Source organism: Triplophysa dalaica, chromosome 7, assembly GCF_015846415.1.
Source record: "Triplophysa dalaica isolate WHDGS20190420 chromosome 7, ASM1584641v1, whole genome shotgun sequence".
Lineage (NCBI taxonomy): Eukaryota > Metazoa > Chordata > Actinopteri > Cypriniformes > Nemacheilidae > Triplophysa > Triplophysa dalaica.
Window position 1 is genome coordinate 14,242,004 of NC_079548.1, and position 25,215 is coordinate 14,267,218.

The window sequence follows — 25,215 nt, forward strand, 5'->3', positions numbered from 1 at the left end:
AAGTTACACAGCTCGTGAAATGATTTCATTGATAACACAATAAACTAGGACACCTGTCTCTTGGAGAGCTCTCCCAGATGGCTGCCAATGCTTGGAGAGCCGAAAGTCTGTCTTTATAGTGTAAAGTTATAAATGATAATTATACTTACTAAAGCAGACATCTGGCAGAATCACACGAGAGATTTAGACATTTCTCCAGGTTTTCTCCAGGATATCCTTGTGCTAGAACAGTGCAGCTCTTTATTCCACTTTATCAATGACCGTGGACTTTTCTTTGTATAGTTCTATGCGTTTAATAGCAATGGTTTTGTGCTTGGCAGATTCAGCAGCTCAATATTCAGGCCAACATTCATTTTTCAAAGCTATAATTTAGTGCATTATGAGTGGTAGCTTTGCCCAAATTGAACTTTTTTCGCGGGGGCTGCAAAACATTTCATTAATATGATTATTTTATAATGATAACATTAGAGTGTGTGTTAACATGGCGTTCTTCGAATGTACTAGGTGTACGTACACACCCACATATAGAGAAAGCTGCCATAACCCCATAGTTCTATTAAACCCATGTTTAATGTAAGGCTTTAACTGAGAATAGTAGATGAATGGGTTTCAGTTTTTAGTTTTTAATGAAAACAAATAGTTATTCTTCTATTGTTTATTATTCCATGTTGTCCGAAGCGTAGTCCTCTGCTGTTTTGATACTCAGCTGTAATGTTAGCCTCTAAATGATTGATGACCTTAAAAATGAGAATCTTTACAGTCCGTGGGTGTGTACTGGGGGATTAAGTTCTTAGAACCTGCAAGGTGGCTACTGGATGTTCCCTCCTGGAAAAGGTGTGAATCTTTTATTGATTCTGCTAAACTTTTCGAGTCTCCTCTCTGGAGCCTTGGGTACAGACACACCCACTTCTGAAAACAGATTTGGCAAATTGGTCAGAGTAGCTGGGCTACATTCCTCTGGCAAATTACTTGTGAGCGCTGAGCGGAGAACTTGAATGTTACGGAGATGTGGCTCTTGGATATGTTTCAAAACGCCATTTGAAATCCCCATTTGTAGTAACAGCAGTTCAGTCAGCATGGAGAGGGAACCTGTGTAGCCAAGCCATCAAAACAGTGTCCGTGCATTTTACTGTAAACTCTTAATGCTAACAGAGGATGAAATAAACTATTAATAAAATTTTGCAACAAGGGTCATTTTTTGTAAAACTGCAGAAATCTATCATTACACTATAGGGTTGTGAGTGTTGCATCATGCAAATGTTTTCAGTTACCGATACAGTTGTATACATTTTGAACCCACAAGACAAAGTGTCTAATATTAATGATAAAATCCTGAGTAGCATTGAATAGGTCAAAACATTTAAAAGTATAAGGCTACATTTTTTATGAATAAAAATCCATCTATATAATGTCATTTATCTCAATCATATATTTAAAGTGCAAGCGTTTAGTTTCCCTTCATATAGGGAAAACAAAAGCAACAACTCTTAAAAACTTGCTTTTTAAAGCAATATAAAAAGGCTACTGAAACTCTAAAACTATCATATTTTTCTCATGCCAAATGAATCCAAGATTATTCCTTTCTTTTGTACACAACTGTACACACAACAAGTGATCGTACGTTTTTGTGTCAGGTACGAATTCATGCGAATAAGCCACCTCATAAAATAGTTACGAATACCTGTGAAATCAGGTTGGCTCATATGATGTGAATCCAAATATCAGTACAATAGCTAACCGCTCCAAATTTAGATATGGTGGCACACATGAAATTTAAATGAGTTCTTAAAATTAAATCAGTTCTCATGTGTCTCATGATGACTTGTTGTTATAGCAAATTTCATCACAAGACTTGCAACAACCAACGCGATTTTAAATTATTGACCATGGATCCATGACCCTGTTTACACAGTTACAACATAGATTTATTAATTCAAAATATGAATAGTTTTCCTCTTTCAATCGCATTTCTTCGCTTTAGAAGACATTTATTAACTCATTTGAGTCATTTGGGTTACTTTAATGATGGATGGATGTGCTTTTTGGAGCTTTGACATGTAGACCCCAAAGATGATAATCTTAAATGGCATTTAAATATAATTAATTATTATAATATAATATAATATAATATAATAGGGAAGTCATGTACTGTACATCTGGGATGACATGAGGCAGATTTTTAGTTTGCATATTTCCTCCTTCAGTCTTTGCCACTTGCACAACACATTGAACATTTTGGTAACAAATTAGGATTTGCAGATATTTAAACGAAATGAGTCAACAGGTGAGTTAGGACAGGTTCCTTAAAACAATGAAATCTTTCATAGCTCTGCTTTGCATCACAAGCTTATGACTCTTTTGTACAGTTTGTTCAAATGCAAAACAAAAAGTATTAAGGAAACGTCTTATAGACAGAAAGTTCGGAGGCAATGCATCATGCCAACGAAACATTTAATTACATGACACAATTAAACTTGTCACACTACAGACATTATTACATTTTGCAGTTGTTGGTCACTGGCCAGAGAACCAGTGGCACAGACAGACAGTCAGACAAGCAGACAGACGATCTCTCTCTCCAACAGAATATCTGTAGAGTTTAGATGATTGATGAGCAGATCATCTCTGTCCCCAGGGTTTGTAAGTTAGACACCTTGCCAAAATTCTGTGCCCTTTGGAGTATTTCAGCCCTGCATTACCATCTACCCACCGCTTCCCTCTCCCACTTTCTCATCCAGCTGCCCTGGGCATGGGGTAGACCTGCCAGAGCCTGCTCGCAGATGGCACAGCATGTAAGGAGAGAAAGAAAGAGGGAGAAACTGAAATTGAAAGAGAAGAGGAACGACAGAGGTAGAGAGAACTTCGGCAAGTTTCAAAGACCAACGAGTCCACATCAACACCTTTGATGTTGCTGGCAGCCTCCAGACAGAAGGAGACAATCTGTCTCTCTGTACCGCCCAGATTGAGCAGTGCCTTAAACCCACCCAAAAGCCTGCGGCTAGTTTTAAAACACATTCACAGACAAACACACTTGTCAAGTACCTTTAATAACTCTGACAGGTAAAGGCACCTGAGACATCAGAGGGAGGCAGGGTCACGGGGTCAGACTTGAATGCCGATATCTCTCATATTCACTTTCACCATTTAGCACAGACAAAAGGTTGAATATCTGGACTGTTGTTCAGACTAATTGCTGTTTAAAAGGAAAGTCACACATTCACCCGAGAAAAGTTTCAGTGTTCTCAGTGATTATGCGAGTGTTTTGCATTTGACAAGATTAGAGATTAATTTCGTCTGAGGTTGAAAACATGGATGAGATGAGTTTAACGGAGTAGTTCATCTTCAAAATGAAAATTCTGTTCAGTTTTAATCACCCTCTTGTCATTTCAAACCTGTATGACTTTTTCTTCTTCTGCAGAACACAAAAGAATATATTTTGATGAATGTTGTTAAAAGCCCCCAATTCACTTCTGTTAAATGGACACAAAACCAATGCAAGTGAACGGTGGGCTGTTTACATTTTACATCATTCTTCTAAATATCTTCTTTCGTGTTCTGTAGAAGAAAGACAATCATACAGGTTTGAAATGACAAGAGGGTGACAAAATGATGAAACAATGTTCATTTTGAAGGTAAACTACTCCTTTAAATTCATCTCATCCATATTTTCTGACAAAAATGTATTATCTAGCACTGACTGCACCCTATATTTTTATAATGCATGCAAAAGAAGAAGATAGATCAAGAACACTGCAGAGATGGTTCACTGAGAGATAACTTTATATAGGAAAAACGGAAGCAATTGTTATCACCTCTTCAATCCAAAAACGTTGAGTTTGTCAATCATACTTCGTAACTTAATCTGAGAACAAAGACCTAAAACAATGTTTTTTACTATTAGCAAGTTTCCAAGATGATGTATTTTAAATGTTTAACTGTCATACACTTAAAATACATTAATAGCCTATTTCATGTTTCATATTTATTTGGACAATTTTTTCCATAGAAAAGTGTATTTTAATTTTGTATTTGTTGAAGAAATGCTGATTTAAATCGTTTGTACTGTTCATCGCGAGTACTTGAAAAATGATGTTTACTATTTTTACTATTAAAATTAAATTTTACTATTAATAGGCTACTTTACTATTAGGCTAGAACTTCTATTTAAAAAGAAGCTGATATGTACTTCACCTAAAAATAAATATTCTTCTGTTTATTTTACAAGACATAATGAATTTTGACATTACACATCATTTTTTTGCCACCAAACTCATAACACTACTACGCTCATGTCGTCAATGTCCTCAACCATATTCATGCAAGATTTTCTGTCTTTTTACGTCGGACGCTACGGACAGCAAATCAAACTGAATCAGCTTTTCGTTTGTTTTGATAAAGATAGATTAAGAAATGATGAAAGAGAGAACAATTTGTTACAGTCTATATTAATTTCAGTATTTATAATAATGATAACCATTATACAAAAGGTTAAAAGGCTGTGGTTTACCAGTATTGGTGGAAACAAATTAAAATAAAGAAATAAATTAACAAGGACGTTACGTGAATTATAATGATCCAGGAGAGATGTTTAATTTTAGATGTGTGAGTTTGACACGCCTGCATTAGTTTTGTTAAGTGCCTTTAAAGGATTACTGGAGCTGAAGTTTATTGCATTATTTATCTTAAAATGTTATACCTATCCCATCTGCTTCGTCCGCGCGTGCATGTACAATTTGTACATTTGTACATGTACAGCTTTCCTGTAGCTCAGTGGTAAGAGCATTCCGTTAACAACGCAAGGTTGTGGGTTCGATTCCAGGGGATTGCAAATGCCAATGTAAAATGTATAGGATAAAGCAATATAAGTCGCTTTGGATAAAAGCATCTGCCAAATGCATAAATGTAATGTAATACAATTTAATGGTGTTTCATCATTTCGGAGTTGGAGATTAGATTTAATCAAACGCGATGAAACCAAAAATAATTTTGATTCTAAAGGAATTTCGATTTGGGACATTCCAATCCCACAGATACATGGAGAGAAAATTGTTCTTGATAGCTGTGATCACTTAAAGATATACCTTTGGAAAACAATTATTTTATTACCGCAAAAACGCAAGTATGTGCAATAAATGTGCACAAGTATTCCAAAGACGTTTTAAAACGTTCTCTGCGTCTGTCTATATGTTTATTTTATTTTATATTTAATTCATATTTTTATTTGCCCAGCCCATAAAGCATTTAGGGAAGCAGTTGAAGCTGTAAGCTGGCAGCAGATTTTTGGGGACTTTTGGAGATTGCGCATCAGTGGACTCGTGAATGTTTGCTTTTAAAATTATGATCTGTCTTTTCCACAATGAAGTTTGACAGATGGACATCTTATTTACAGCAAAACCTATTGAAAAAAAAATTCAGGGAATGTAATGTCAAGGCAGCCTATTTGTAAACCATACCTTAACGATTATTTTTAAAATACACATATCTGAAAATAAACGCCTCATTATCTGAAAGAAAACTATGCTCAATAACAATTAGTGTTATGTGTAATTAAACATCCTCTTGTTATTTTCCTTTTCAGTTATAGTAAAATATTTCGTCTTCTAGTTAATGATCAATGGAATAACAAGCAAATGTCAGTGCTGAAGGCTATTTCTTCTTTAGCGCAGAGAGGCCAGTGAAACACGTGCCATTTTCACCTTTCCTCAAATCAAGTATGACAGACAAACACCAACACAATTCACAGTATCTTGGCAACAGAGTGCACAATTATATACATGCACAGAAGAACAGATACACATAATGACGACGCCAGCTAGTCTGGCCTAAGATTGAGAAGTATTGTTATTAAGCTCTCTTCCCCCAGTGTGAATGAAAACCTTCGTGAGGGTATATGCTTGTGTTATGACTTCAGGGGCTTACTTTGTTCTCCTCTATAATGTACATGTAATTACAGACTGTGATGGAGTCTACATTTCTCTTTCTTTCGTAGGGCTACCCTTACTATGTGCTATTTTTCTCCCTCACTCTGTCCTGTGGTTTATCACACTGACTATATAACCATTGTCTCCTCTCTTCTCTTTTTCTTTTAAATCAGAGCTTTCTCGCTGTAGACGTCAATGTCAAGCAAGTGTTAGGCCAAAACCTCATTCTTTTCTACACACGCAGATTCGAAGTTATTTGTGTCCGTCTTTGCATGTTCTTTTACATGCTGTACATTTTTCCTAAAACATGCAGGTTTATGTGTGGTGTGTTTAAAACTAAATAAGTAATTTACAACATATCACAACAACAGAATATCAAATGTTGTATTGTATTAATACTGCAATGAACGGCATGGGTGATGTAACAGTTTGTAGTAGCCTAAAAACTTTATGTCAGTGTCTTTCTTTGCACTTGTTTCTAAAATTTGCCCTTTAAAGGTCAGGTTTCAGTATTCCACTGGCAAGTAAGGACAGCGGCACACTCAGGACTGGCAGCGATCAGGACTGAGGCATCGACTGGGCGTGTCCTGACGGTTAGTCGTACCTGTGTGGTGAAGAAAGCTGGCTTGAGATAAAAGCACCTATAATTTGTGTATTTCTCGATACGTCACTTTTTTTAGTTAATAACACGTGTCCTCCAACCAAAACATGTAACAACCTTGCATCAAAAGAGGCTCTTTTCTCTGCTCCTCCTCTCAGACACGAAACAATTGACATGACTTTCGACGGAAATCATACGAGTCGGATTAATTAGCTTTGGGAGCTGGCCATATTTTTGTCTCTTTGTCTTAATTGTTCATTCATATTTTTACAAATGTATGACATAAACATCTTCACGAATGAATAATATTCTTATATTTATTAGGCTTTACTAAACATCCTCACGAATGTATAGGATAAAAGTGTCTAGTAAATGACTAAATGTATGTATAATATTCTTATATTAATAGCTTATATATGCCAGTAAACTCAGATTTTTATCTGGTTCTGAATGTTTCAAATAAACTTTTATATTGTAAAATGTCTCTTCTTTTTACTTTGATCAGAAAAATTACACACTAAGAAAAAACTTTATAAACCCAAGCTTCATTGCTGCGAACGTGGGAAATTCAATGCTTCAATATTACGCTCATTACGTCACCACATCTGCACAAATGACGTTGAGGGCACACGCAGCCAATAAGAAGAGTGCTCTTACTCTTGCAATTTAACTCCAGCATGCGACGAGACAGTGGAGAATAACTTCACAGACACAGCTCAAAGCGAAAGCAAACTCATGAGCGACGCATTTTCACTCAATCTGTGAATACGACGACATGAATCTCTCTATCTCATGAGTCTATTTTTATACATGATGTTTAAAGGTGCATCGGTCTAATGGACATAACTCTAAAAAATGACTATGACTTCACTGTCTGAAAGTTTGGTGGCTTCAGACCCCTCAAAATCGGCATTTCTGGAGTTCAGTCACGGCTACCAGACGCACCAGCAGCATTCGCCAGGTGTATCTCACGCGCACTATCCCGTGCACGGTTTACATCAAGGCGCGCATCCGCAGTACGAAACGGCATTTTCCTCTGGAGCTCCTTCGTACGGCCGTCCATTAAGTTACCATTACCCGAGCGCCCATCACCATCCCGGAGCTTACTTACCTTATCAACATAACAGCCATAACAGCGCTGCCGGTCATTCAAGAGTAGACGACGGAGGTAATGTGTGCTTTTCTTTGCAGCATGAATCTAAAAAGGAAGAAGAAAATAACTTATTCAAAAAAGTTAGCCTATTTGGTTTGTGAGATGCTGATTATCTACACAGAGTGCAGCAATTCTACAATAATTATGGTCGTCTGATACATTATTTGGGTTTTAGATTTACGGTTATGGCTCTCAAAGTTGTGTTTTACGGGGTGTTGGAGAAGTTTTATAAACATATTATGAAGAGTTTGGTTCAAAATTGTTTTTATTTAATCATGTTTTTATTGTGTTACTTGGCTGAATTTTCAGCGTTATGGCTTCAATCAAAACAAACCAACTACTGTTTGATTGATAATGATTGGAATGCACAATAAAAACATAATTCTGGGACCAAACTCTTCATTTAGGCTTATTTATATGTTATTTCATATGTCCTTCTCACGGTTTTCTTGCTTATTTAAAGAATTAGGCTATACAACGTTTGATGGGTATAAAACTTCAAAGTATTTCTAATTTCTAATTATTAAAATAGCTAACAGCTGGGCTGAAGGCTCAATTAAATTAAAGACTTAACCAAATTAAAATGAAATCTAACAGATTTAAGAAGCTTCTTTAATTGAGTGTCTCAAACAGTTTATTCTTTGGTGTTTTATTTCCATGAAACCGAGTCATACATTTTTTTCTAGGTTTACACAGCTCAAATACCTGAGATGTCTTTAATTTGTATATATTTGTATTCTTTAATACATGCTGTTAAAGTAATATTGGCAAATATACTTTAATGACTCCAATTAGCATCGCTAGTAACTGCAAGACCCGCATAAACACTCGCACACATGTCTACAGTATACCCTTTACGACAATAAAAATACAGCACATCAATGCACTTTATTCAAATGTTGTAATTCATTTAAAACAAACAAATGCATTTTCTATTGTTTATTAGCCTATGTAACTGAAATTTAGATAAAAAATTAATAGACGTCACTTAATACAACCTCTACGTTAAGTGTTGTTTCGTGATACGCATAAAAGTGTAAAGAATGTTAAACATAAGAAATTTGCTAAATATTCAAATAGACTACAGACCTCAGCTGGCTGCCATATGCGGTTCATTGATAAATTGTGAGCACACCCTTAAGATCTAAATTTGATTTGATATTTTTTTTTCATTACATACTGTAAACCTTTTTTGTCGACACAATCGCCTACATATATTTGACAAATAATTAATTGCACATCGTTTCAACGTTTTCTACGTAGGCCTTAATAGTTGTTGAAAATGCAATGTCGAATCTTATGCCCTTTTTCTCACCCAAGAATCGGAGAAGCAGAGCTCTATTGAGAATGGAGAAATCCGACTGAACGGGAAGGGAAAGAAGATCCGCAAACCCCGCACCATCTACTCGAGTCTGCAGCTGCAGGCGCTCAACCAGCGCTTCCAGCAGACCCAGTACCTCGCGCTCCCTGAACGCGCTGACCTGGCAGCCAAAATGGGTCTGACACAAACCCAGGTATGTCAAAACGACAACACTGAACGAAAGATCACTAATAACGAGAACTTTCTTTCGATCTGTGTGTCTAATGGATACATGCCTACATGTGTATGGGATAGGTGTTGACATCGCGTAAACTCACTGAAAACCCTCAGGTAGATGTGTTTAGGTCTGGGCTGACATATGACAACGTTTATATCATTTCATAGCAGCGACTGGCATTAAAATTGGTCCAATTTTGGCAGGTGATTGAGAACGGGTTTAAATATCTATCTAGGGAATATTTACCCAAAAAACGTATTTATTATGTCAATCTGTGGTGGTGGTATCATATAATAACAAAACAAACATTGTAACTTAAGAAACAAAAACTTTTGGGCTGGGTTTTCTGATGCATCAAGTAGAACGTCAGCATATGCACATCCTTTGTAGTTAATCTTTACTGCATGTTTCCAATCTTAATCTAAATAGACTTGACATAATTGAAGACAGATTTTTCTTTATTCATAAGAGAAACTTATATAAAATTTACTTTATTAAGTGGTTTTTATGCATGTTTTATTTCTCTGAATAAATATGGTGAACTTATTGTGCACAAATAACTTACTGCAGCCATGGTATTAGTTTTCATTCTTTACTGAATCTCAAGTAGATCTGTTTTAATTATGCAACTCCGTGACTACAAATAAAAGCTTAAATTTTGGGGAATATAAGGCACACCACACAAAGTAGTAAAATATTTATTATTTTTGTCAGATCATGAAAGGTGTATTGAACAATTACTCCAACTTAAGCTTGACATGGGGTTGGTTCACACTGGTTCTATAGAGTTGTTAAAGAAAGAGTTATTAATCATAATTCATGGGGTTTTAAATCAGAAGAACGTTCTTTTATGGAACACACACTTATACATAAAAACAATTTGACATAAACATGATTTATATTTTAAACTGAACTAACCAGTAAGATAGCCTACATTTGTTTCTACAACTTAGACTTTTCATAAGTGATGTTAGGAAGGTAAAATACTTTATCATAGTCTACATTTGACTAAATATATCTGATTCCCTCTGAAAATATTTTTCCCAATAAATAAAAAACAAGGAACTTTAAGTTAGCATATTTCAATCGAGCATGTTTAATAAGCGCCTCCTACAATCCCCTCAGTCTCATTTCTAATGAGAGAGTTTATGCTCTTTAATTATTTTGGAATTAATCAGATTCTATGAGCAGCATATTTGCCATTACGAGGTTTGATATATACACAGATCTAAATTATTTTTATAGAAAAAATTATATGAATTTAACTCCATATTAAATAAGTATGCCTTAAGAACACTCTGAAATATTTCCCACCCACATGATATATCTGGGCTTTACATTGAAATATAGATATAGATGTATAGATATAATTAATAATTGTATGGCATCATAGTTATTAAAGCGTGATAAAATGTGTTTAAATACTAGTCCGTAACCAACGGATTCTATTTATCCTTCACATAATAATAATTATATTATATTCAATAATAAAATATATAGCAATATCACTCAAACTCACACGCTCGCACACACAAACACACACACACACACACCCACACACACGTATACTGCTTTAAATTTGTCCCAGACATCACATCATAAATTTTTATTGCTATTATTATCATAACTACTTAGAGTGTAATTATTATGTCTTGCATAAATGAATACTCCCAAATTACACCGTAAATGTATTCTTCTGTATCAGTTTGGAATTGATCCACCTATTTAATTCACTGCTTTTGTTATTTTATCCTGAGGGCGTTTGCAGTAACACAATTTTAAAAATGCTTGTCGGCTAACCTAAAAAATATGTGTAATGTGGTGACACTTAAATTAACTGTGGTTATTCAAGTAAAAATATTATTTAATAAAACTAAATCAACATGCATGCATTTTAAGGGTTAGCATGCAGGACAAGCCTGGATATTTTACATTTAGGCAGAAGAGACACACATATCAAAACCTGTGGATTGCTTATGTGTGGCCACATTTACGTGCCAAATACTCTTCATTAGTTGTACCAATATCGTGCTTAATAGAACAATTGAGACCCTGTCATTTCTGCTGTCAGAGAAATCCACACCGGTAATTACGCTCCATTTGTTCAACTCAAATACGACACGACTCAAAGAAATCATAATTACTTTTTACCTTTTGAATGTTGCCTCTAGGACCATTCCTGCTTTCAGGCCCCGTGGCTTGTTTTCATCTTTCTGAAAATAGTTTTAGTGATCAAAATAACATGAAAGAACACCACATGACAGAGGTGTTCCGCTGAAATCGCGACAAGTTTAATAACAGATTTAGAACAAAACTATTGTGAATGCCTGAATTAAAATAATTATTTGGGGTGTCAGCGTGCAGAGAAAACCTTAAGCGTAATTGGATTTTCAAACAGAAAAACATGGATGTAATTACGTTTCATTACAGAAGGGTTTACAGCTCTGTTTTTTAACAACCAGCGTCTAATCACAATTTGCATGAATTTTCCACTCATCATAGTAAGAAATGAAATATGCATGTGCCCCATGCATGTGATATCAGGGGGGTGTTTACATCCTACAGCTATAAAAAGGCATGCAAACAGTTTGTGCTGAGATAAACTGTTGAACCCATCAAAAGGAACACCAATAATGTTTGAACTGTCAAGCTTCCCCCCCCCCTCCCAGTTCCAGCAGGCTAAAGGCGTGCTGGTGCAAGCCCTATTTTGTAGACCTGAATTTCATGCTAAAAACCTGTTGTTGTGATGTTATCATGATTCTGAAAGGATTTTTATTTATTTATCTTCAGTTATGACTATGAAGCAAAATCTATATTTTGGTTTATAGAATATTGGCAATATATACAGACAGGTCCAATGTAACGAATGGTAATTTCTTTGTTGCAGGTAAAGATATGGTTTCAGAACAAACGCTCCAAGTACAAAAAGATCATGAAACATGGCTCGAGTGGACCAGAAGAGCACCTTCAAGCAGCTTCAGTCTCCGGACCGCCATGTTCCCCTGGAATGCCACCCCTATGGGACGTTTCCATGTCAACAAAGGGTGCCCCCATTCACTCTGGAGGATATATGAACTCTTTTGGACACTGGTACCCTGGTCATCATCAAGACCCAATGCCTAGAACTCAAATGATGTGACTGGATGTGTAAGACATTTGCAGTGTATCTACCCCCCTACTGATTTTTACCAGTACACTCTGTTTCAGATCACGCCGGCCCTCTTTTAGCACAGTTTACTCACGCTCAGACTTCTCTCAAATTTCTCCTCAGTATGTTCTTCATGAAGATTTGTGTTGCTGAAATGTTTTGTTGCTTGCAGGTTTGTGTGGGAAAATTGCTGAAAGACTGTCAAAACAGCCGGACCTCTCTCTATACTTTGGATTTTGTTAGCTCTTTTGTAGGTTTAAATAAAATGCCATTGTCTAGTTCTCTTGTACCGTCTTGCAAATATTCCAAAGCCTGCAACCTCAGCAGTCTTTAAGAAACACAGTTGCCATAAAATATGATTCCTTGTGTGAAATATTACCTTTCTAAATAACTGGTAGAGAAATTACTTATGAAAATTTGCTTGCTTGCGCTCCTTGATTTGTTAGGTTTTTAACATATGCATATGCATTAATTCATGCATTGGCTTTTTATATGTTTTACATAACATACATCCAATAACAGAAAAAATAACTGCTACCACAATGACTGCTATATTTTCTACATTCACAATAATATTCAACTCGACAATAAATTTTACTCCTGTCCCTAGATAACAGCTTTCAACATCATGATTACTAAAGGACTCACAGACTAAAACGGATTTAGGAATTTAACACCTGATGACCGGGGGGAATTGCGAAATGATTGACTTTATATTCTCCACAGTCATTATAATATAAATAATGAATCGTGGTCTATCTTTTAAACAGACTTTTAAATATCTTTAATTGTTTATGAGTCATTGCAAGCGTCGTTTCGAGGTTGTCTGACGCCACCTAGTGTCTCGATAATACAACACGTGAGCTGTAGCTTCAGTTTGACAGTAGTGTGCGCCCTCTAGGCCTAAAGACAGTTTGGAATAAAATTATTATAGTCTTAAAAAAGACTTAGATTATCATGTATTATTCGACAAAATATAGAAGACCGATTTAAAGAAAGCTTCTCAACAAAGCATGCAAATCACGTCACTCGTCGCCTCAAAAAACCGAGAGAGAGAGAATTTATGTTGATTTCGACATGACAGACTACGAAGTGTCAGTTCAACAACTCAACGATCTGTTGACAGACGAAAATGGAGACTTCCACATGCCTTCTAAAAACTTTAATGAAGTCTACCCCGGAATACTCCTTGGGGACGAGTAAGTTCAATCATACTTGCAGTACTTGATAAAACGTTATTTAAACGATACAGAATTAAAAAGTTTACCACAAAGTACCACAAAGTTTACCACAAAGTTTTCTACAAAGTACAAAACAAGAGCAAGTATAAACGTGTCTTGCAAATAACCACAGAGGAGTCCTTAAATAAACAGCCTATTTTTACCTCGTGCACAGGACGCCATCTTATAGTCTCTTGACGGAATCACACATTCAATGGGACAGTATGGGAAGTGGGTTTATAAATAAGAACAGGCTACTCAAAAATATACCCACCTGTACAAGGGATAGAAGGGATACAGCTACGACCAGAAGTGAAATTATATTGGCTAATGCCTACACCTACCCTAAACCTAACCTTACAATAAAAAAGTAAATTAACTGTTGTCAGGGTGACAAAAATAATGTGTTATGCCCAGTGGAGGTAGAATTATCCCTAGCAAAGCTCCATGCTGCCTTCGAAATCGGATACTTCCGTACTATATAGTAGGCGAAAATGAGTATGAGTTGTAGCATGTCCGAAACCTCAGTATGCAAAAAACAGTAGGCGAGAAATACCCGGATGGTCCACTACTTCCGCCGAGATTCGCGAGTGTGGATGGGATGGACACTTTCTATCCCATGATACCACGGGAGCTGAGCAACGGTCAAATTTCAAATGTAAATCAAATAAATGTAGCGGAAACCTTTAAGGCGGACGTCCGTTTTTAATGTAAGTGCCAATAAATGAATTTAGCGTGACTAAATTATGTTTTTATAAACGCTCACTTATGTTGTTGTTAAAACGTTTTGGTCAAGGAGTATACGAGTCACATGACCATAAAACATGGCTCCCAGTCATACTATAGGATGTGCTGTTTTAACGGTTGATAAGTATTTACTTATTTAAATCCAGTACGTACTGTCAAAGTATGCGATTTCGGACGTAGTCTAGTCTCAGCCTCCGACGTCACGCCCGCGTGTCATTCGAAGGTCTGGGTACGCGAGACTAGCTAGTGTATAATAATGTAGGCTAACTATTTATATTTTATTCAATTTATGTTAATATTAATTTGTATTATTATTTTACCGTACAATAATTGTAATAAATACACGATTTTTCTGTTTTATTTTAATTCTATTAAATAAACAATTTGTTGAATGGGTCCTGTAGTTTTGACGCATTTAAACAAACCGTATGGTCACATCTAGCGGTTGAGTTTGGTGTCGCGGTCTAAGTTCGAAATATCGGATCGACAAGTTTAGCCAAGTTACGGTTCTTCTCGGTTACTTTTAATCGCTATCAGAAATAATTATATTGTTTGTGAATGTGCACCGGAAGTTAAGCTGGGGTCACAACAGTGCGCATGCGCAGTCACATTTGTTTATGTTGTTAAGATGAAACCGTATACATATGCGTCCTGACAGGTCTGTCGTCAGAGATGTGACCCGTCTGAAGCAGCTGGGAGTGACACACATCCTTAATGCAGCGGAAGGCGAGTCAGACATGCACGTGAACACTAGTGCAGAGTTTTATTCTGGATCAGGAATCATCTATCATGGAGTACCAGCATTTGACTCGGACCATTTTGCCCTCAGCAGATATTTCAAAGAGGCTTCTGATTTCATTAAAAGGGCTTTGTCAATAAAAGGTGGGAAGGTCGTCAGTAAATGTGTTTTTTAAGCATATAAATATCCATATGATTATTAAAAGCATTATTCAAATAAATCAGAATGATAACTGAATATGTAATACTTGTTAGATGTTAACATTCTCAGTCTTTATTTAGTTTTTACAGGAAAAGTGTATGTTCACTGTCAGAAAGGCTACAGTCGTTCAGCTGCCTTGGTCATTGCATATCTGATGCTGCATCACAGGATGTCTGTACATAATGCTGTGGCCACAGTAAGAGAAAAACGTGAAATTGGACCAAACGATGGATTTCTACGTCAGCTTTGTGACATAAACAACCGGTTGAGAGATGAAGAAAGAGTGTGTGAGAAGTAGTCGATTTTTTCTCACATCGTTATTTTTTGTTATCAATAAATATTTTTCTCTGTTATGTCGAGCTTTTTATTTTTCTTATTGTATTTGTTATAGATGATATATACATACTTATCGTATATATATCATGAACATTTATTTACTTGGAGACATGGTTTATTGTAGCAAACTGCTACAAAATAGTGCAAATGAGAAAATGTGCTGGAAACATTAATCTAAGAGGTGACTTTAACAAATATTAGCAGTCTGTCTACATGCAAACTACAATTTCTTTGAAAAATAACATTTATAGTTTTGGGGACTGGTGAGTATGTGTCATGTCATGTGGAATGAATGTTTTCTGCATCTCCTGACCTCTAGTGGTGCCATGAATGATGAAAGACAGTAAAACAGTATTTCCCTCTGAGAGCAGACTTAGCTCATACAGATGATTGACTGCTGAATTTATCTAGATATTGTATGCAATACCTAAATTCACATTATATTGTTTTAATGCAACAATGAAGAATATTTCATGTCAGCATCATGTCTGATTGGGTATATTTATGTTTTCTGATGTTTGAACTTTTTTTTGACACGTTATGTAATTCAGTTGACGAATAAAGTTGACAGATAAAATCATCTACAACGATAAAAAGACTCCTAAAGGGATACCCCCCCCCAAAAAAAAAACAATTTATTCATCCTCATTTCATTCCAAATCTGTGTGACTTTATTCTACATTACTTAAATTGTATGGCCACAAAACCACACACACTTTAAGCTACTTAAAATATGATTTTTTTGTCTTCCAGTCACATAGTCATATACAGATTTTGAACAACACGAGAGGGAATAAATTACAACAGAATTTTATTTTTTGGAGAACATTCCCTTTTAAGAAGAACCGCGATTCCCTCTTAAAGAAGAGATTCGATTCCCAAAGCATCGCAACCAATGAATCGATTCCCAGCGTCTACTTACGTCACGCCGCAGCATAAACATTTAAAATAACGAACTTCAGCGTCTTGAGACCCTCTCCAGTAGTCGCACAAATATACACTTACACCGCCTGGAAAGAACATTATTTCCCGGAGAGCTACAATCTTTATTTCGCCATGATTAGCGTTAACTATAGAGTGTCAGTTAGACAGCTGATCGATCTGCTGACAGATGACAACGGAGATTTCAGAACACCCTCTAAAAGCTTCAATGAAGTCTACCCCGGAATACTGCTAGGAGATGAGTAAGTTAGGTCATGTATATTTTAAACTTAATATCGATTACGAGAAATACACCAGCAGTTCCCCAAAAATACTGGTTCTGGTAAATTAAGGTCTGTCGTCAGAGATGTGACCCGTCTGAAGCAGCTGGGAGTGACACACATCCTGAATGCATTGGAAGGCGAGTCAGACATGCACGTGAACACTAGTGCAGAGTTTTATTCTGGATCAGGAATCATCTATCATGGAGTACCAGCCATTGACGATGATGATTTTGACCTCAGCAGATATTTCAAAGAGGCTTCTGATTTTATCAAAAGTGCTTTGTCAGTAGAAGGTTTGCAGCTCATGCTTATCGTATAATATTGATATAATAAATATTGAATATTATTGTTAGATTCTCTCCCTAAATAGCATTGTATATTATGCCCTAGATGTATAATAAAACAACGATACAACTTTATACTTTTTCAGTCACACACTTCTGATACACTGCATATATATATATTTACTTTGAATTTAAAAACATACTATTTCAATATATCAGAATGAAACTCAAACCAATATGCAGTATTTGGTGTAAGGCAATAACACAGTGTTTCTTTTGTTTTAACAGGAAAGGTTTATGTTCACTGTCAGAAAGGCTACAGTCGTTCAGCCACACTAGTCATTGCATATCTGATGCTGCATCACAGGATGTCTGTACATGATGCTGTGGCCACAGTAAGAGAAAAACGTGAAATTGGACCAAATGAGGGATTTCTACTTCAGCTCTGTGAGCTAAACAACCGGTGCGAGAAGTAGCTTGAAATGCCTCGACGTAATTTATTTTGTAATCTGTTATATATGATATAGAACAATGTTCTATTGTTTCCGTGTCTGAGTTTGGAATAAACATTCTCTGCTTTTCCTGACCTCTGGTGACGGTGACTGACCAGATGTGTGCAGGTATTTTATGAAGCAGTCTCTCCTTTAAATACAGACCTAATTTTGATTTCATTATTTAAATAAATATTCAATTAAAGACGAGAGGTCTTCACAACAGACATTTATTAACATTTACTGTGGTGAAAAGCAGCACACATACCTGAGTTACTCTGAAACCATTCCCACATGCTTTCCTGCCTTCCTCTGACTTGGGAAATACATAGTTTGATTGTACAGCAAAAGAAGAACGTTTAACTTCACAGCATTCCTGCATGTGAAAAGAAGGATCTTGATAGTCAAATTGGTGACGCATGCAAACGTAACTGCTGAAAGCAAATATCTGTTTTTACCAAGCGACAAATGAGACCATTCTAAAATGTGCTGATCTTGTCATCCCCTCAAAAAAGAAAATAACATTTTATTCATATAACCGAGGCATTGCGGAAATGGAAAGTCAAGCTAACAAAGGCCTATCACAGGTTGGAATGACAATATTGCAGGGTACAGTGCTACAGAAATGATTTAACAGCAATTTTGCATCACTAGATGCATCCCCCATCTGCTATCATTCACTGTCCCTCATGCTATTCAAGAGACATGAAAGTAAGAATATTAGAGAAGCAGCCAGGCACCATTTCCATACTTTTAAAGTGAATGGTGATCATTCTGCTTACATTCTCATTGCATGTCTCACCAACAAAAGCACGAGGGAACAACCCCTTTAAGAGTATGTGAGGTCCTGTTGTGGGTTAAACCCTTAAACTAAATATAATGGTGTGCTCCTGAGATGGAGTCCAGATTGAGGTATTGGTCATGGTTTAGCTTTAAAAGGCGTATCTTCTCTTCAGATTTGCTGTAGATACGTCCTGTGGGTGGATGCTTTTCTCAGTTTAAAGTGGGATTCAAAAGCAAATCCGGTCAGAGCTTTATATCCAAACCTAATTTAATTTCAATCTTACCACTGAAGGCAACTTCACATCATGGCATTCTGTAAATTGGCTAAAGATACTGGAAGAGTGAGAACTGCTGATTTATGTTTAACATTGACTCACAGACATGAGTTTGGCTCTACATGAAAAGCTCTCACTTAAGTTTTTGTTCTTGATCCAATGATTGAAATCTACAGATCACTGCAGGAGCATACCGATAAGACAGTCAGACAGCGTATAAATACTACTCAGATGTGTGAAAGCGAACAGAAAACAACAAGGAGCACATTGGCTGTCCACACTTAGCATTTACAAACCCACAAATACAGTTTATATTGAAACACAATTACAAAAATGCACAGTGTTTGAAATGAACTTTGTTCAGACTTTAGTTTCGCACTGATTGAACAATTGCTCCTCTGCTATCACAATCCATTCACTCAAAATTCACAGTCCAATTTTAACATCCAAAAGCAGGATTCCATCAGCAGAATGTCCACACAGCATTAAAAAAAAACTGCATGATGCCATGACGGCTCTCCTGTTTTTGCCAAGTGGTTGATATCCTTAGAACCACATCATGTTGAACCTGGAACATTTAAATCAACCAATCAGATTTCAGAAATAAATTTGCAGTTTATTTTAAATTTAATCTTGCAACCAGGATTAGGTGTTTGTACACCATTGTTTTTCACTTATCATTTCCCTCTAATTTTAGGGATAAATTATGGTTAGGGTTTGGTTGAGGTTTATTTATAAAAATGTTGTCCTTTGGTCAACAAAATATGTTGTCCCGAGGACATCAACTTCTTGGCAAAATCAGGTAGAGTGATGCATGACAGCCAGAAGTCCCCAATAAGCAATGTTTCTCGCATAGAAAATGTGGCGTCCTTTTATTTTCTACTTTCCATATCAGAAGATAGGACAGGATAGCTTTAATAATGGAATGGCGGTTCTTTCTCACACATTAACACAAATTTTGGACCTCAGATATGATTTAACGCTATATATCCCAGATCGGGGACAAGGGATTTATTGAATCCAGAGGCAGCTAGAGTTTATTGCCCCCTGTAAGCATTTCAGAGGGCTTTTTAATAGACAACATTTTTACATCCGTTAAAAGGATCATATCATGCCTTTTTTTTGCTGTTTGCAGCTAAATTTCAATAAGCATTTATTGAAATTAAATTCATTTTTAGAAGTACATATGTATTGATATGACCCCTTTAAGAGTCAAAGTCCCAATCAACATTGATTTTTCTAAATGTGAAGGAGCGAATCCTTTTCTAATTTAAGTGCTGTAAATCAAGCTTATAAATCCAGAAAAGATGGCTTCCTGATTTCCTGTTATAATAACAGGATCTGTGGGCAGGTCGATTGACCCTTGCTGGTGCAGTAGAGACTGTGGGCAGTGCTGGTGGATTGGATTGTGCCTGAGTCAGGTGTGGGGCTTGGGGTCTCATGGGAGCTTCAAGCCTGATTGGCTAGTCACAGTGAGTTTGTCCTCGTGCCGCTTTGTGTCACTCTCAGCAGATTTAGTAGAAGCCACGTCACATGGAGTCATAATCCTGGTTGTTTTATAATCAGACTGACACAGTATCGGTCAAAAAGGCTGCTATGCATTTGAACCAGAGAAGCTGAGCAGGTGCTTTGAGGTCCAGCTGTGTACTCTGCTGGGCAGGAGTTTGTGTCAAGTTTTTCATGTATGGCTTTGAGTCTCGAAGGAGGGAGGTGGATTGACAGGTGGAAGTTAATAGATCAGATTCGGAGGCAAGGGGACTGTAGAAATGTGGTTCCAGAGCTTCCTCAAAGCAAAATTTCATTGTCCTCAAAAACCAGGGAGCAAGACTGACACTTGGTCCGACATCATAAAGTGAAAGAGAAGTAAAGACAGGTGGCGAGCTGGGCATACTGTACACGCGTGTCATTGTAGTGTAAATGTACATTTAAGCAGAAATGTGTATGTCATGTGAGTGTCATGTGAGGGGTGAGGTAGAGTCTGTTTACAGTCATGGAGAGGTATGTGGGATTCATTTCAGATTCATCCAAACTATAGGCTCTACACTTTTAAAAACAGTGAAGATGGAGGGTACAGCAAGGCTAAAAGATGCAGAACTCACCTACTATAAATAAAGTATGTTTTTAAGTACTTGCTCAATAACTTTTGTTGTTTATTATTAACCAAAAAAGTTTCAAACTGCAGCATGTCATACCCGACCGTTATACTAAAATACTTGATAGGTTAAAAACGGCAAAGATGACTGAATCGGCACATTATTTACTTAAGTAATTATTTATATTTTTGTGTGTTAGCCTCATTGTACCCAGTGCTACACTAATACATTCCTCCAACGCTTAAAGTGAAAAGTGAATGTGATTATGAACCCTTCCGCTTTCATTGTCATCAGGAAAAAACACCTCTGTCGACTATAGAACAGACTATAGAAGATGAGGTCACAAGTAACAAATGCAATCCAAGTACACTGGTTTTGTATCAAGTATGAGAGAACTGTATACACAGCATTGTAAGATGAAAGACGTGTTGGTGCGGGTAGATTCACAAGCATGTATATATGTGACCCTGGATCACAAAACCAGTCTTAAGTAGAACAGGAACCTTTTTAGTAAAAGCCAAAAATGCATTGAATGGGTCAAAATTATTGAATTTCCCTTTATGCCAAAAATCATTAGGATATTAAGTAAAGATCATTTTCCATGAAATCATTTTGTAAATACCCTAAATATATACAAACTTTTTTTCTGAGTGGATGTCCTGCTACAGGACCTCTGATTTATAACCTTAAAGGCAACTTTCCCAATAAGTTGTTTTTGCACCCTCAGTTTAAACAGTTGTATCTCTAGCAGATATTGTCCTATCCTAACAACCTGTACATCAGAAAGCTTAATTATTCAGCTTTCAGGTGATGTAAAAATCTCAATTTCGAAAAATGTACCCATAAGACCCATTTTGTTGTCCAGGTTCACATATGTACATGTTGCTGCATGTATGTCTGTATGCTGCTACATGTATGTCTGTATGCTGGTGTTTATGAGGTATGAGACGGTTCAAACCCAGACAAGTTCACACAACATATTAATGTATGTACAGAATGTATGTGAGCACACAGGTAGTTGTTTACAAAGGAGATATTTCGAAGCTCCAAAGAGAAACGTGAATGCCAAAATACTATTGTGGTTTGAGCATTAGTTTTAGATGAAAGCTGTTCCCAATCAGGATGTTCTGATGGCTTGGAAAAAGCGACTGAAGCGTTTCTGAAACAGGTTCTGAAATAGCTTTGTCACGCTTTTAAAATAAACTCCTTCAGAAGTTGGGAGGTATGTTGGTATGAGAGGTAGGTTGATGCATGCTAGCTTTTTTTTGACAGCGAGAGGAATCTTGAGGGGTCAAAGAAGTGTCCAGGACAAAGCAAAAGGTGCACATAAAAAAAAAACATGTCCCAAATCGGCATATGTGGAAAAAGAAGTGCTTCTGTTATGCTTTACACAAACAAATTCACCATTCATGGTTTGCCCCGTTGCACACCCCCCACCCCATGTGGCTCTTGATCACACCTCCTGATCTTCGAAGACCTCCAGGAAGAGTGGGGGGAATAGTTCCGTGGGACATTCCACCTTCATGTGCAGGAAGCGACTGGCGTGACATGCTCCGATCATCCGCAGGTTTGTGACTTTCATCAGCAGCTTGGGCCAGAAGTGTGAGATGTTGTGCTTGCGATAGTTGATGTAGTGCTCAAACGCCAACAGGTACTTCTCCTGGCAATTCTCGATCTTCTCCACACATGTCAGACCTGAACGATCTGTGCAAAGAAAGAATGAAATAATCATTTTTTATTATTTTATTTTCTATGATTTAATTCCGTTTAATTTTATATCATATTTTCCATTTTTTATGTTTTACATTATATTTTATTGATTTATATTATATTTGATATTCTCTTTTATTGTTTTATTTGATTTAATATTATTTTACATTTTTATGTTATATTTTATTTAACATATTACATTTTATTTGATAATTGACAGGTTCTGAATGACATTAGAGTGACTAAGCAAAAACAGAATTTACAATTTTGTCAATTATCTTTTTTGGATCAACCGTTCCTTTAACAGTTTACAGACACCCACATAGGTCTATATGCTCCTCCCCTTTCTCTCACCTGAGCTCATGAGCAATACAGCCTGCAGCAGCGCCACCTCAGAGTCGTCTAGGTTGAACTGCGAGAGGCTCTTGCCCAAATCAAAGATGGCGTCAGACACCACACCTAACCCCCCATTCTTCAGCTGCTCTCGACTGACCGCCATCTCTCCACTCAGGGTTAGGGTCTCGCTCTCGGGGTCATAACGCACGGCGGCGCGCAGCGACATGATCTCCATACAGCAGCCTTTCAGCAGGATGATCTGGTCTTCACAAGGCAGCTGCACACCAACAAGTCAATAAGACACATATGCAAACACAATGGATTGTTGTGCTTCGCAGATCATCTGATGCTTTTGACATTTACAGATCTGTACAGACATCATGAGATTGGGGTGTTCTGAGATTAAAATCTCTCCTCTGGAGCAGGGAAGATTGAAAGTAAGAAGACAGCGAGTGACTGTTTGTGATGATTATATGATCGCAGAACAGTGACATTAGAGTACAGAAGAACTGTCTGTAATCACAGTGATGTTTTAATTAAGCCATTACAAGAAACCTGAAACAGCCATTATTTCGATGTAGTATTTTAATAATAATACATTTTATATCTTTCAAACCACTTAAGGTCACCATACATTAAAATAAATAGATGAGACAACAACAAATATCAATATCAATAAAACACAAAAAGAAAAAACAGTAGTTAAGAAAAATGGGGGTTTTGAGTGCAGACAGTAACCATGTAGGATAAGCTATTCTGAATAAGTGAGTTTTGAGTTTAGATTTAAATTGAGATAACGTGTCTAAATTACGAATGCTAGCTGGGAGAGAATTACAGTAGTCAACGAGAAAAGTGACAAGTGAGTGGACAAGAATGGCAGTACTGTGTGGGGTAAGAGATGAATGAAGACGAGCAATATTACGGAGATAAAAGTGACAAGACCGAGTTATACCATTAATGTGAGCTTCAAATGAAAGAGTGCTGTCAAAAATGACCCCAAAATTTTTAATATGGCGAGAAGGTGAGATGAAGAAACCATCAATGGATAAAGAAAAACTTGAGGACTTAGAAAGACTGGAATTAGAGGAGGACTTCAGTCTTGCTACCGTTAAGCTTAAGAAAATTAGAATAGAACCACATTTTTATTTCATGTAGACAGTTAGTAAGACAAGACAGGTGGAAGAATGGAGTCCGGCTTAGTAAATACATAAAGTTGTGTGTCTGAAATCCTTTAAATGTCTGAAAACAACCCAAGCCGACTCCAAATAAATTCTGTCTGACACCCTGTCTGGGAGTGAGAGTTTTTATGGTTTGCGAAGTATTGAATCCGTGGGTAATATTTAAAGCCAAAAAGTCAATTTAGCAGACAGAGATTTATGTGTTGGATTTAATTTTTTTTTACAGTCATTACCTCAGAGAACATGGGCAGTTTTTTGGCAAAGTCCACAACTCTCGTGATAGCAGGGGTGATGATCTTGGTAAACTCACTAAAGGCCTCCAGGTCAACTTTGTCGTTTTCTAATGTGGGGGCTGGAGACTGTCCAATGTCTTCAGGCTGAAGAGCAAACAAATATTTAAAAATAAAATCAAAACATGACAAATCGTCGCCTTGGAAAGAGAAAGTTCTATCTACATTCCCAGGAGTTTTGAAACATTGATTTGTAGATAAAACCTTTTCGTTTTCCAAGAAAAGTCCCACAATGTGCACATCATACAACATAACATAATGTAAATAAATTGTCACAGAATAATAATTCATGAATTACTCAATTTGACAAAAATGTCAGATAGAAACAAAGTTCCAAAGCAAAGAATTTAGTTTTTTTATTTTTCCTTTGATGTTGATGTCAATGTTAAAGGTCTAGTGTATGAAATTTAGCAGCATCTAGAGGTGACGTTGTGAATCGCTAGCCCCTCCCTTCTGAAGCACTACGGCGGCTGACACAGGACTAAGGTGTCATCATGTTTTCGCCTATTTGCTGAAAGAGATAAGGCATTTACGAAATACAATCTGTAGATCAGTTTGTCTGTTTAGGGCTACTGTAGAAACAACTTGACGAATTCCATGCAAGGGGAGCTGCGGTGTGTGTAGATAGAAATATCTCATTCTAAGATATTAAAAACATAACGCCTTATTACGTTATTATCTTAGCAGGGCACAAAGCATTACCAGAGACTGCTCTCACCCTGGCTATTGCCACTATTGCACTTTATGGCTGCTTTCGTCGGTCTCCTTGTAAAATTGTCACATATATGTTTTTTGGGGGTTTTCATGTTTTGCAACAGGTGCACTAAGAATCTCATTGTTTGCTCTGACTACAATGACAATAAAAAGCTATTCTTTTCTATTATTATGTAAGGTCTTTATACACCTCTGAAGATGTGGTTATGTATATTATATTGCGTTTCTGTCAATAGATCCTCGAAAAAATAA

General features: G+C 36.7%; 4 protein-coding genes and 1 long non-coding RNA gene across 10 annotated transcripts in view; 3 read left to right on the plus strand and 2 right to left on the minus strand.

The window, feature by feature from the left end:
- Nucleotides 1-6,359: 6,359 nt before the first annotated feature.
- LOC130426408 (uncharacterized) lies at nucleotides 6,360-13,905 on the minus strand. The gene is made up of 3 exons (XR_008907180.1): nucleotides 13,746-13,905; nucleotides 7,634-7,720; nucleotides 6,360-6,525 (listed from the first exon to the last, which is right to left on the minus strand). It is a non-coding gene; the product is annotated as an uncharacterized LOC130426408 (long non-coding RNA).
- dlx4a (distal-less homeobox 4a) lies at nucleotides 7,212-12,639 on the plus strand. Its single transcript, XM_056753165.1, has 3 exons — nucleotides 7,212-7,690; nucleotides 8,996-9,189; nucleotides 12,101-12,639. Exons 1-3 carry the CDS (start codon nucleotides 7,378-7,380, stop codon nucleotides 12,350-12,352), a joined length of 759 nt encoding a protein of 252 aa, XP_056609143.1. The 5' UTR covers nucleotides 7,212-7,377; the 3' UTR covers nucleotides 12,353-12,639.
- On the plus strand, nucleotides 13,233-16,051 carry dusp3b (dual specificity phosphatase 3b). Of its 2 annotated transcripts, none has more exons than XM_056753166.1 (3): nucleotides 13,233-13,560; nucleotides 14,987-15,210; nucleotides 15,349-16,051. In XM_056753166.1, exons 1-3 carry the CDS (start codon nucleotides 13,439-13,441, stop codon nucleotides 15,564-15,566), a joined length of 564 nt encoding a protein of 187 aa, XP_056609144.1. In that variant the 5' UTR covers nucleotides 13,233-13,438; the 3' UTR covers nucleotides 15,567-16,051. The 2 variants fall into 2 exon arrangements, 1 of the variants encoding a protein (XP_056609144.1); XR_008907179.1 differs by lacking the exon at nucleotides 13,233-13,560 and adding an exon at nucleotides 14,029-14,291.
- A 468-nt stretch (nucleotides 16,052-16,519) lies between these two features.
- LOC130425695 (dual specificity protein phosphatase 3-like) lies at nucleotides 16,520-17,679 on the plus strand. Of its 2 annotated transcripts, none has more exons than XM_056752051.1 (3): nucleotides 16,520-16,788; nucleotides 16,891-17,102; nucleotides 17,382-17,679. In XM_056752051.1, exons 1-3 carry the CDS (start codon nucleotides 16,661-16,663, stop codon nucleotides 17,567-17,569), a joined length of 528 nt encoding a protein of 175 aa, XP_056608029.1. In that variant the 5' UTR covers nucleotides 16,520-16,660; the 3' UTR covers nucleotides 17,570-17,679. The 2 variants fall into 2 exon arrangements, with proteins under 2 accessions (XP_056608029.1, XP_056608028.1); XM_056752050.1 differs by having other exon boundaries at nucleotides 16,523-16,788; nucleotides 16,879-17,102.
- Nucleotides 17,680-17,797: 118 nt separating this feature from the next.
- thraa (thyroid hormone receptor alpha a) overlaps nucleotides 17,798-25,215 on the minus strand; it is a 37,233-nt gene continuing 29,815 nt past the window's right edge. For all 4 annotated transcript variants that reach the window (XM_056752046.1, XM_056752047.1, XM_056752045.1 and 1 more), the window contains 3 exons: nucleotides 24,193-24,336; nucleotides 22,800-23,058; nucleotides 17,798-22,439 (listed from right to left, as the gene is read on the minus strand). In XM_056752046.1, the coding sequence (XP_056608024.1) occupies nucleotides 22,189-22,439; nucleotides 22,800-23,058; nucleotides 24,193-24,336 (654 nt within the window). In that variant the 3' untranslated portion in view covers nucleotides 17,798-22,188. The remainder of the gene's footprint in view (nucleotides 22,440-22,799; nucleotides 23,059-24,192; nucleotides 24,337-25,215) is intronic.

What these genes read in the sequence shown, in the direction of transcription:
- dusp3b (XM_056753166.1), top strand. Translation starts at nt 13,439, where the DNA reads ATGACAGACTACGAAGTGTCAGTTCAACAACTCAACGATCTGTTGACA. An exon ending in GGAATACTCCTTGGGGACGA is followed by an intron (nt 13,561 to 14,986) that starts GTAAGTTCAATC and finishes GCGTCCTGACAG; the next exon opens with GTCTGTCGTCAGAGATGTGA. An exon ending in AAGGGCTTTGTCAATAAAAG is followed by an intron (nt 15,211 to 15,348) that starts GTGGGAAGGTCG and finishes GTCTTTATTTAG; the next exon opens with TTTTTACAGGAAAAGTGTAT.
- LOC130425695 (XM_056752050.1), top strand. Translation starts at nt 16,661, where the DNA reads ATGATTAGCGTTAACTATAGAGTGTCAGTTAGACAGCTGATCGATCTG. An exon ending in GGAATACTGCTAGGAGATGA is followed by an intron (nt 16,789 to 16,878) that starts GTAAGTTAGGTC and finishes TGGTAAATTAAG; the next exon opens with GTCTGTCGTCAGAGATGTGA. An exon ending in AAGTGCTTTGTCAGTAGAAG is followed by an intron (nt 17,103 to 17,381) that starts GTTTGCAGCTCA and finishes TTGTTTTAACAG; the next exon opens with GAAAGGTTTATGTTCACTGT.
- dlx4a (XM_056753165.1), top strand. Translation starts at nt 7,378, where the DNA reads ATGACTATGACTTCACTGTCTGAAAGTTTGGTGGCTTCAGACCCCTCA. An exon ending in TTCAAGAGTAGACGACGGAG is followed by an intron (nt 7,691 to 8,995) that starts GTAATGTGTGCT and finishes TTCTCACCCAAG; the next exon opens with AATCGGAGAAGCAGAGCTCT. An exon ending in TGGGTCTGACACAAACCCAG is followed by an intron (nt 9,190 to 12,100) that starts GTATGTCAAAAC and finishes TCTTTGTTGCAG; the next exon opens with GTAAAGATATGGTTTCAGAA.